Consider the following 12,498-nt stretch of genomic DNA (forward strand, 5'->3'; position numbering starts at 1 on the left):
GTGAAAATCTCTTTTTGGACCTGATGCTTGTTTCTGTGATTTTCTCTGTCTTCTACAACTCATGATGGATATTCAGTCTTAAAAGTTCCGGCTAATTATTATTTCAAGTTGAAGCATCTTGTTAATATTAAGGTTACAACTGATAGGAGGCAAGTGAAAGATGACAGCCAGCAGATGTTTGATCTTGAACTGGAAATTCTAATTTATTCTTGTCTTCTTCAACTCGAAAAGCATAAAGGAAACTGAAGAAAATAGAGCTCATAGCACGTTTCTTTAACAAAATTTATCTATTTTGAAAAAGGATTTTTTTTTTTTAATCTCTTTTCTAAACTTTCCAGAAACTGAGTATCATATTTTTGCAGAAGAAGCAGGTCTGAAGCATGCACTCATTTAGTGGAAGTACTTTATAATGCACTATTTAATTCAAAGGGGAAAAAAAAAAAAGAAGTTGCTGCAACCACGGTAACAATATTAACAATGGAGCGTATGAAGCCTGAAAGGAAATTACTCAGCAAAACATGGTAATAAAAAGAAAAGTCACCATGGATTATCAACCAGAGTATTAACAAATAATTTGTAATGCTAAGATTACACAGGAATTGTGGCAGTGCTAATTGCACTGATTTATTGAACTGTAGTTTGAGCCAGTAGTTTGGGTCAACGTGGTTTGGGAAAACAGGGAAGTGAATGCAAAGAAGACTGTGTAAAAATCTTTCCCGTGCAGAGGTTCATAGCTATCTATGAACACCTTCCAAGACCACTGGTGGATACATTATGTGGACACATTACAGATAACATTAGGAGGATGTGTTCCAGACAACCAAAGAGAACAAGAGAAATACTCAGAAATAATTACCATTTGCCTAATGTTCCACTAGGTATTGTAAAAGAAAAAGAGAAAATACCTGGAAAAAGCTGATGAAATTTAGGAGTATGTCGCTTGATAATCAGAACAGCTTTCTGATTTAATAAGTCAAAATGAATGCAAGAAACCTGGTGGTGAACAGCATATTGCACTGTGTTAAAACAGTACATTTACAGCTTGCTGGTACTAGGTCTGAGAAGGATTTTCAAGGGCTTTGGTGAGGTCTGTATCAGATGCAACTGAATAAGTGGAATAATTACTTAGACTTCTTAACTACCCAGGAGAAATAAAATTATATAGTTTCTTTGGTGTTCCTTGCTTGAAGAACTTGTCTTGAATTATTTCCTGCTATAATGTATCCCTGTGTTTCTAAATATCTTATATGAGCATTCATTTCTATCAAGTCCTAATTTCCTATGCAGTTTCTTAAGCACTCCTTCCAGCAGCAATAATGGCTTTAGCAATGTGGAATCAGAAAGTGTGGTGGTTAATGCAAGAAATGCTCTTTAAATCATGTATTATGTCAATTAAATGGCTAAGAGTTGGGTCTGTGATGGTAGAACAGGCAGAGCTATCATGTGAGCTTTCCAGCTCCTGATTGCTAGTGCATTTCAGTTTTACGAAAGCATATGATAATTTTTTAGAAAGGCAATTTATTTGATGGGAAAGCAAAAACTAACTATAACGTATTCACTACCTTTCTAGTCATGCTGTTGAGGCTTGGAGAGCGGGTTTGGGTATGGGCTGACTGTTTTCTTGACAGTTTTAAAGCTCATTTAAATGCACCCCAGAACAGCAGTGACTAAAAGAAAAATTATTTCTCTCTGTAGGATGTGGGTCCAGCAAAGTAAAATGAATTGGTACTCTTAATCTTGTCACCAAGTGAGTAAGTGTTTGAATTGCTATACCCACCATACAACTTTTGGTACTGACTGGTGATTTCAGAGGTAATGCCAAAGACAAATGGACTGCTCTTACTAAAGAGAGGCAACCAACAGATGAGTGGCAGAAGTGTTGGTGCTGATTTTTCTTACACCCAGATCATGGGAGTTTTGAGTTCCAACAATGCCTTTCTCACTCTTTCTACTCACTTAAAATGCAAGTGGAACTGTTGGCAGGAACACATTCTTTTAATTACTAAGGTGGAAAGGAGGACACACATGGTACGATTTAGCAGTAACTGTCTTGCAGCTTAATTTTGGCTTCCGTGGCTGTTAGATCTGGAATTTTAGTTTACTAGAAATTACTGAAATTCAGTTTACTAGTTTATAAGTCTACTTCTCAATCTCCAAGATAGGAAATTCCATGCTTCAGCAGCACTTCTGCAATGATTTCTTTACACAGTCTATCACAGCTGAGTAGTTAGTTCTGTATTGTCTCCAGCTTGGTCAAACTGTCTTGAGCCACGTAATTTTACTCATCCTGCCTGTGAGATCCTTCTGCCTTCTTGACACTGCCCACATTCATTCCAAAAGGAGATGAGGATGAAAAACTTCAGCTTCACTCTGCACATGTACAGGACATTAATTACTCCTAACTGGTCCTGCTAAAAAGAAATGCTCCCCCTCTCTCTTACTACTTCTCACATTTAACCAGCTACATACCTTAGTGGAAATTAGTGCTAAACTCAAGTTAAAACTAAAATGAATACTTAGTTCACCTGAGCTTCCATGGAATAGCTAAGAATTAAGCTCAACTCCACTTTCACAAAGAGGAGTGTTTAAAATATGGTTGTACTGGTGATTCTGAAGCAGATGTACTGAATAAACCACTTAATTATCACACTGAAGGTAGACACAAAAGCATTAGTTTTTTGTTTGGTTTGGTTTTGGTGTGTAGAAGGTATTTTGCATGGGAATACCAACATATTTTTGCTCATCTCTCATGCTCAAATTTATCAGGTGACTCTTTGCATGATTCATAAGAGTTTGAGTAGATGTAGAGTAGGACCTTCCCTATCGAGCAATGGGAGATATTCACAGCCTTTGTCACAGGTACTTACCCACAAAAGCCAACCATCTATGCATCTGTTAGGAGTACCCTAGACAGTAAAAAAGCCTGAAGTTCTCAAAACCCATCTGAACTGTTCTGAATAGCTTTCAAATCAAAGAAATCTCAGCAATGCTACAAACTATTGAAAGTGGAGAAAGTGATGTTGAAGAGGCCAGCAGGAACAACCATTCTGACTGAGGCAGCATCCAATCCAGACCATTGCCTGCCATTTCTCTGGTTTACACCTCCTCAAAACTTCTAAAATTGGGAGTTTCCAGACTTCTTTGACTGTCTCTGCCAGTGCCTACTACCAACAATTTATGAGCAGAGGAGGATCACAGTCGCTTTGTTCAGTTCAAAGAGATGGCTAAAGGGAGATGTAGTTGATATCTTTTAACTATTCTATGTGTGAGGATATACAGAAGACAGAACCAGAACTGCTCTCCAACGTGCACGGTGAGCAGACGAGTTGTAGCAGTAGAAATTGTGAATACCTCCAAGGAGAAGAGTTGTTCACAATGTCAATGATCAGCACCAAAACTAACACAGGGGTTGTGGACTCTCCAGATACTCAATTGCAATGAATTAAGGCACAGAACAATCTGATCAAACCTTCTAGTCCTACTTTAAGCTGGAAATAGCTGGATCAGGGACTAATAGTAGTGACTTCCAACAAAAATTATTCTGTGGCTCTGTATTTTTGTGATGATGACTCTGTGATTAGAAATATTTTGGCTTTGGCTGAATTGCTGCAAAATAAGTCAATTTCAGGAAGACAATTACTGTGTTCTCATTAACTGTGTTCTTCTCTATATTCAAGATCTGCTAGGTCAATGCAAAGGCTGTTCAGGGTTATCTAAGGTAATGCTGGTGAAGTCAATGTCAGGCAAAGATCCAGTGACCACCTCAGGAACTTCTTTTGTTCGTATCAGTCTTGTGGAGAAACTGCAACCTGATATAACAGAAAGTATTCTCCAGAATTCTTTTCCAGGCATTCAGTGATGCATTATGCTGGAGGAGACATAGAGAGGTCTCCTCCATTACCTCTTTCTTCCAAGTGAACAGTCATATTGAGCAAAAAGCATTGGCCATATGAGGAGAGGCCATCAGGGCTGTTTGGTTGTGCAGGAACTGTTCTCAAGAGAGTGCCAGTGTTAAAACACAGGCTTACTTTACTGAAAACAAACTCGTAACTTAGTAAAGGTATTCAACCTCCTGGACAGCCTTGGGACAGATTAGATAAAACATCACATGGCTTTTCATGCCACCTGCCTGTGCAAGTGATTTATGGACTGCAATATGCCATGGAACCAGATCACTTCATTGGTTTTCTTAAGGACAGGGGTGGATTGTGGCTGAACTTACTGAACAGAGTATCTCTTCCTTCAAGGTATCACCACTCCTCAAAGAAACCTGCAAAAGCTGAGGGAGTTGGACCTCTTATTTTCTAAGAACAAAATGAATATCTTGGTAGAATTGTGGTTTGACAGCTTTGGATTTAGAAGCATCAGAAGTAAATTCTGATTATTCATTTTGGATAAATAATGAACAACGTAAAAATTGCTGATGTTAACCTTCACTGGAAATGTTGGTTTAATGGGTCCCGTAAAATCTTCTATTGATGGCAGGTTCATAAAGCTCCTTATTGACTTCAGCTAAAGGCTATAACTTCTATCAATACTGTCAACAATTAATATTGACTAATAAAGGTATCCTGTAAACTGAGTCATAGCATTATGTTACTTTATGCTGCCATTAGCAAAATTTCATGTCATCTTGAAAACATTTCTCCTATAAATCTAGGATTTCTTAATATAGCCTACATGATTGCTAACTGTGCAGGGCCCACAGGAACACTGCTCCTTTGCAATGTGAGGAAACAGAGCAACCTTCCTATTTGCATGACAAAATTTCTGAAGTGTATCTCAGACTTCACTTTCTCCAACAGCACATTTAAGACTGGGAGGGTTTTGTTTGCAAATGTTTGTCACACTTCTATCCGTGCCAAGAAATTACAAAATGTGTCCAATTATTATTTGTGTACATTGAAAGCTTCAGATTTTGTCCTTAGTCTTTTCCTTTGCACTTTGTATTTCGATTCTTTATACTCCAAATTCAACTGAAATGCTTATACTGAAATTATGGATCTCTCAGTTCCAAGCAAATTTTTCCAACTTGAACCTGGCTGGTGTTTTTGTTATCTTCCCAGTGAAGTCTCAGTATCAGTTCAAGCTCTCCAACAGCACAGTTTGGGTTGTAGCATTTCCCCTTGCATTCCACCACCTCTTTTTTTTTGTCATCAGGAATAATTAGATACCAGTCTACCCCCTCTGTCTAGATCCTATTAATGCTGCACAGATTTTATATTTTTGAGCATGATATAGTTTTTCCTCATACAAAACACTCACTATCTAAGGCAGCAAATGTGTTGCACCCTAAGAAACAAGAAACTTAAAATCCTGCAAGCATGTTCTCCACCATGCTGTCTTTACTTTTCTAACTGCAGTGAAAAGGTGGTTCAACAAATGGTTAGCGTGTCATCAAATTTAAGGGAAGAAGAATTGGAGGTTGTCTGAGTCCTGACATGAGTACTACTTTCTCTATCATTAGTTTCAGTAAAGCCTTTCAAAGCATGTGCTTTTGCTAATGTGTTGTTGCTAATATGATTTCATTTGTAAGTGATCTGTAGGTACAAAGTTGCATTGGAACATACAGAGGTAGCGCTACAGAAACTGGTGAAAAAGGCTCTGTCAGCTAATTGAATTCTCCCCTCTTAACGAGGAAAAAATAAATTACAATTCCGTGCTTTATTTTATTTATTTTTTTTTTAGGCATGGAAAGAAAGATGTGTGGAATGGGATCATGGCTGCACACACCACCATAAAAAGCACAGGAGAGTGACATGCATAAGTGAAAACAAACTGTAATTGCAAGGTGTTTGCTTTGTTTTTTTTGAGTCATTATTAGAGTGCAAACTCTAATAGACTCTCATAATCTTTTTTTTTTTAATTGAAACACAAGGCTAGGAAGTAAAATATTAAACTCTGGCACATATCTGCCTGTTTTAATGGGTGAAACCCTGTAAGATGCTATACTAACAAACGTAAAAAAATATTGTAAAGATAACTTAAAAACAAATTCTGCACATCCTTTAAAGAGGCCGTTTATCTTTGAACTTTGCCTAATACATCATTTTCACTGAACAGAAACTTAATAAGCTTCTACTGTAATTTTGTTGGAGTTAAACATAAAATCATGTGGGTGGTGTATGTCTCACTGTGTCATGGCTTCCCAAGGAAAAGTTATCATCATTTGTCACTATAATACTGTGGCAAAAAGCATAAAGAGAACAAGCCATGCAGTCATTTCACATCAGCTTTCAGCGCTGAGCTTAAGCTCCTGATGACTTGGCTATATTAAGAAGCAGGCTGTGCCATAATTGAATTAAAGGTGCAAAGGCTTATATGGTTGTGTGAACCCCCGGGTCACGCTGCAATTGAATCAAAATCCTCTCTCCTTCCTACTCTGCCTGGCAGAACTGCTGACCAAAAGGTTCGCGGAACCTACAAAAGGCACGCAGGAGTCCCTTCAGCTGGGGATGCAAAGTTATTGAGATAAAAAATCCGTGACCTTCAGCTTTTATTTCTCATGAAGAAAAAAGCTTCTAAAAATATTTCACCGCCGTTTTCCTTCAGAGAGCAGTCAGCCAATTTACATAAATGAAACGGCTCCTGTCAAGGAACCAGCAAGGAAAAGAAGGAAATTATCTGCCCCAAAAATCTGTAGCAAAGATAAGAGCATCATTGGCCAGGGGAGGGGAGATTTAAATGCTTTTTGTCTGAAAGGTCGCTACAGAAAGCAGAGAAAGTATTACAGCCACTTAATGATCTCTGTCGCAGTGATAAATAAGTAGGAGCTTCTCCAGTAGTTTATTAACAAACACTCTGTAGGACAGTACAAAAGGCCGTGACATGGGGCTATTAGAAGAGCATTTTCACTGAGTCTGATAAAAAAAATACAACTAAGGAAGATTAAGGTGGAGTGCAAGAAGAAGCACTGCTGGTAGAGCTTGCGGCTGCATTGCATGCGCTGCCCTCACTTACCGGTTTCAGTATTCTCGTGCTCCGTGTCAGTGAGGGTAAGGTTGGAGTTGGCCCGGCTCGACAAGCAGGAGCTGCGTCCGGATTTGGTGTTGCGTCCCCAGAGCCTCACGGGGTGCTCAGGTGACATGACCACATCCGCCTCCGTGTCAGCATCTGAGCCAGCGCTGATGGAGTAGCCGCAGTGAGGCAGCCCAATATCAGTCCGGTACAAAGTCCCATGAGTGGGGGGCACGTCTTCAAGACCCAGCTCCCGCAAAGAGAAGTTGGCTCCTGGAATCACAGAATCATAGAAAGATTTGGGTTAGAAGGGATCTCGAGAACCATCGAGTTCCAATATTCCTGCCATAGGCAGTGCTGCCAAGTGCTAGATCAAGTACTAGACCAGGTTGTCAGGGCCCCATCCTACCTGGCCTTGAACACCTCCAGGAATGGGGCATCCACAGAGTCTTCGGGCAACCTGTTCCAGCATTTCACCACCCTCTCAGTGAAAAATGTCCTCCTGATATCTAATCTATACCTATCTATAACTTTAAACTATCCCTCCTTTAGTTTAAAACCATTCCCCATTGTTTTATCACTATCTACCTGTGTAAAAAATTTATTTCCCTTCTGCTTATAATCTCCCTTTAAATATTGGAGGGTTGTAATGAGATCTCTCCACAGGCTCCTCTTCTCCAGACTGAACAAGCCCATCTCCTTCAGCCTATCTTCATAGGAGAGGTGCTCCAGCCTTCTGATCACCTTGGCAGCCCTCCTCTGGGAGAAATTCAGCACAGTGTTTATTCTATAATAGGGGAGAGTTTTATCAAGCATGTGTCAATGGTGAAACCATTCATCTCCTGTCTTCAAACGTGAACCTGCTTCTTCATGAGTCCTAGCATCACACTGAAAGTCCACCTGTTTTGTTGTGATGGCTAACTATACCAAGACCAAAAAGCAGCTGAATTCCTGCCCCTGGAACTTTGTCCCTGACAAAAATTCAGGTCTTCCTCAATAAAATTATCATGTTTGAAAGTAAAAGGATGGAGAGATGGTGGAATTCTTTAGAAGAATGAGAAAGTAAACTTTGGAATAAGTCAAACTTGCGTAAGTAATAACTAAAAGCCTTATTGTACACCTCGCAACTCTTCTACTGTAGGAAATTTGAATGAGTTTTACTCCTTAAAATCACTGAAATTACTTACTGGGTATTTGAATTTGTTTTGGCAAGCTCACTTTTCCCTTGCTGACCACTCATGACTTGACTAAGTTTAGCCATTCATTCTTACAGAGACACAGCAGAGATTGGTCGGCTGCAAATAGATATAATTGTTCAGCTGACTAAAAACATAACCTCAAAAATAACTCCTGAGTTCATGCTTAGTTACATGCTGAGCTTTATAATCAGACCAAATTGATGTGAAAGATTCTTCAAACATTAGCACACTTTGTTCGAAAACTTATATGAGGAAGCTGAGGAGAGCAATTAGTGGCTTCATCTTAATCCACATTTGTTTATTAATGTGCACTTTATTTCGCAGTCCTGAATGCCTTTAAAGGATTTTGGCTACCTGTGAAAGTCTTTATCTGCACATTGTGTTTATATGGCACAAAAAGCCCCACTCCTGTTATGCTATGCCTTGATCAGATGGATTAAGGAACTTTATCTATAGCCAGTAGGAGGCATCAGGCCCTGGATTGTGGCCAAATACCAACACCAGTGATCAAAATCAGTCTAGCTGGCTTCCTCCCATTATTTCAATAAATTAATCCCCTCCAATCAAAAGAGATATGGAGTTCAACCTGCCAAGTTTATGCACAGGCTCCAGACTCAGTTTTAGAGCAGTGTTTGCAGTTCAGACATGTTTTTACAAGCTGAGTCCCAATGCATAATCACCAGGAATGTTCAGTTCCCAATCTGACTTGGCACAGCAACGCTCTTATCCATTCATTACTGAAATTCGTTCATCGTGTCTGGACCTCTGTCTCAAGGTTGTATCCAAAAGTGAGTTATGCGTTTCTTTACTCAAAACCACACAAGCATGTGGTTCTCCTTGTGTTCGTTTTGTTATGGTGGAAAACATGCATCCAATAGAAACAGTCAGATTTCTGCTTTTCAAGAGTCTGGTTTCATGCTTGTGGGAACAATATGCCTTCTCCCTGTGCCCTGCTGCATAGGGAAGGGCTCACATTATAGAACAGATGCCCTTAATGATCACTTGGCCCCCAAAAACCATTATTTTAGTACGCATTTTTGTTCTGTTGACTTTGCAGCTCATAGAGAAGAGAGAAGAGATGTTTAAATGCGAAGTGAATAATGGGACTGGACACCATTTCCACATAAAGTTTAGAGAAGGAACTGTATCATGTCAGGAGGAAATTACCATGGTTCAGCTGGTTATGGATCTACATCTGATAACACTTAAACTATTTAAAATATTCATGAACTTCACACCTTCTTAATTGAGCAAAAAGGACTAAAGCTTTCAGACGGAGCGGACAGATAAGGTTGTTTGGGGCTCACACATCCATTCAAATCTGGAGCTTGGCTTGAGGAGCACAATGCAAGCTTGTGGCAGATTAATCCATTTCACTTGGCCGCAAAACAATCTGAGAGAACACCCACTACTACTCCATGGCACAAGGTAGCAAATGAACTTGACCTAAATTGCAAAAATAAGTAGTATCTCTCCAGAGATCTCACTTTTCACTTCCAGTTTTGACTTTAGAGCAAAGCTGGATAGTTTTTAAACTATCTGCCATGGAGTACTGGAGATCATCTTTTGGTTTTCCTTGCATGTTTGAGTCCCCAGCTGTGAACTCCACCTTCCCTTGCAAGGGGCCATATTCAACATCATCTGACACATCAACATGCAGCATGATTGATACTCTCCAGTAACAACAGCTCATAAATTATGAAAAATGACTGCTACAATTAACTGAAAATCAAATTTATTTGCAATAAACAGCAGGAGATGCATCGATTTTCATATTCTATGCTCACTGTTGCCTTTTAAGCTGGAAGAACTCAAGTCAATAAAAGGAAGATAATAAATATCTGAGACTTTTTAATTCAGATCTGGTCTATTTTTTCCTATGCTGACTTGCACGTTTGCTGGCACTCACACTCCAGCTATAACCATTTAAATGGTGACTTGTTTATTTACTGAATTTATTTGGTCAATTTGAAATGTTTTCCTCCTCTGCCTTCCAAACCAGCTCAGGAGAGAAATTCACTTTGCCTTGTTGATGTCGTGCAAGCTAATAAGTCTTGGTTTCAGTTGTCATTAGCCCAAGCAGCACCATTAAATGGGGTCCATTCATGACTTTATGCCAGTAGAAAATTTGGCATAGAAAGTCCAGAGTAATTGTTATCATTCTTCAGGGCAGCTTTAGAACACTCTGGATAAAATAGGAAAAAGTTATAAAACTAAAAACACATGGGTGATATATCACAAGTAGAACCAGACCCTGACATGGTTAATCTTAACTTTTCAATCAATTTCAGATACTTAGACCATAGGTTTTTAAGTCACTTCAGTATTCTTCAAAATTTTTCTAGGAAAGTATGAGCTTCTGTATAACAAGTTTATACCCCCTGTCAACAGACAGGATTTTCTTTATCTTTTCTGGACTTCTTAGGAGAAGTCCATAGACCTTCATGGCCTCAGACCCTTAGGTTGAAAACCGTTGACCTACACTAATTCACATCTCTCCTGCATAGTGAATATAGCGCATGAAGTGAGCAAACTCAATGACCTAAAAGGTTTCCTTTTCTTCAGAACCTCTTAGATTCCTTAGAAAGGATGAAATACTTCAGAGTTGCTAAGAAGGAAAATCCTTTTATGATTGCAAACTTTTTCTGAAAACACCTACTGCCCCTTTTGTTAATTATTGCTTGCTGCAACTTTCATGAAACACAAATAGTACGCGGCAAAAGAGACTTATGTAAGTCATTTTGCTTGTGAATACCTTAAAGATGTGTGTTGCACCCAAACCACAACTACATGGTACTGAGAAGAGTGAAATTAAGCAGCCCTCAAGTCAAACTAATGCAGTTGTATGCAATCCCTTTGGGGAATCAATTTCTCCAAACTGCAGTGGGTGAGCTCAGAGCAGTCAGAGTCAGCTTTTTTATGTTCATTGTCTGGAATGCTGCCTCTTCCATTTCACTTTGCCATTTTATGTTTTCTCAATGGACTTCTAAAAATAATTTATGTGAAACCCTGCTTGGTTTCTGAACTAAGTTACACATGTCTCTACAGAAAAATGAGGATAAGACTATAGGAGTGGCCAGAAATCTACCTCATGTAAGCAACAACAGCAGAAAGAATGTAACTGTGCTGACTCAAGGCTAGCAATAAAAGGAAAATATCTGGAATCTTTATTAGGACTCTGGAGCCCATGTGGACTCATGTACCTTCAAATCGTCACAACTTCTGAGACCTATGTTCACTAAACGGAATCCTAAAAGTCTTAAAAGTGTCTTATAAATGTCTCTTTATCACTCCCCTAATACTGGAACCTGTCCCTGTCTGAAACCTGCTGCCTGCAGGCCATGTGCAATGCCAAGGATAGTTTAGCCCATCTGCAGTTCATTTGACCCACTTCTGCCAGGCTTCTTAGGTTTTGCTGCAGCCAGATGAATGGTGTGAAAATGGTACTCTCCTTTGGTTGTCTTCTGTATTGAAATGCGTGTTGATTCCCTTCATGACAGAGAAGGCACATTACATAGTTCAAAGGACCCCTGAGAAGGCAGGGACTTCAGAATCACTGAAAGGTTCAGGTTGGAAGGAACCTTTGAAGGTCATTCATCACTTGCTGAAGTAGGGGCACCTGAAGCATGTTGCCCAGGAATTTAGAAGATTTTCAATGCAATAACAGGACACATGGAGACTGACTGTGCAGAGTGCACCTACTGTGTCTGGTTTAACTGCAGGAAGTGTCAAAGGACTGTTACAGGTGCACACAACACATGTAACACTTCTAGAATTCAGGATAAAGTATTCCCTGTATTTCAACATTTATAATTAGAGAATGCCTTTTAGTAAATGGTAATGAGCAAAGACTTGTGGTATCCCACTTACTGACATCAGTTTGCATAAATTTCACGTCTGTGTAAAACATCCACAGTGTTCCTTGCTTGTTTTATTTCGTTAATCTCATAGTCCTTCATAGGTAGCTCCTATCCAGCCTCAGCTCTCAACACTGAGTTGTTTAACACAACTGCTTACAGCAGTACCTGCTCAGATATGCTCACCTGCTCGGCAGAATTCATCGGCCTCCTGGTGCACCATGTCTTTGACCCGATTGCTGTAGGTCAACCTGGAGTCTTGATCATAAGCCTTCAGGGTCTCACTGGAGCTATAGGACTTCTGAGGAGCCTTGCTGTCCTCACTCTCGGCTGAAGAGCTGGTGTAGCGGCGCTCCGTGTCGCGGCGCCGAGTCAGAGATCGATACGGTTTCCTTTCTTTTACATCCATGGCACTCTTGTCTGAGTATTCAACATTAAAATAATGATGCCCGTGTAGCGTTCAGAATGGAATAATCTGAAAGAGA

The 12,498-nt window shown here is 39.6% G+C and overlaps 1 protein-coding gene across 1 annotated transcript in view; it reads right to left on the reverse strand.

Annotated features, from left to right (window-relative positions):
* Positions 1-12,498, reverse strand: part of TENM4 (teneurin transmembrane protein 4) — a 594,301-nt gene that overhangs the window by 331,711 nt on the left and 250,092 nt on the right. Inside the window, exons 4-5 of the mRNA XM_042838225.1 lie at positions 12,200-12,488; positions 6,961-7,230 (exon numbers count right to left, since the gene is read on the reverse strand). Coding sequence (XP_042694159.1) covers positions 6,961-7,230; positions 12,200-12,422 — 493 coding nt within the window. The 5' untranslated portion in view covers positions 12,423-12,488. The remainder of the gene's footprint in view (positions 1-6,960; positions 7,231-12,199; positions 12,489-12,498) is intronic.

This window comes from Centrocercus urophasianus, unplaced genomic scaffold (assembly GCF_019232065.1).
Source record: "Centrocercus urophasianus isolate 14NV4802_14NV808 unplaced genomic scaffold, USGS_Curo_1.0 seq_74, whole genome shotgun sequence".
Classification (NCBI taxonomy): Eukaryota; Metazoa; Chordata; class Aves; order Galliformes; family Phasianidae; genus Centrocercus; species Centrocercus urophasianus.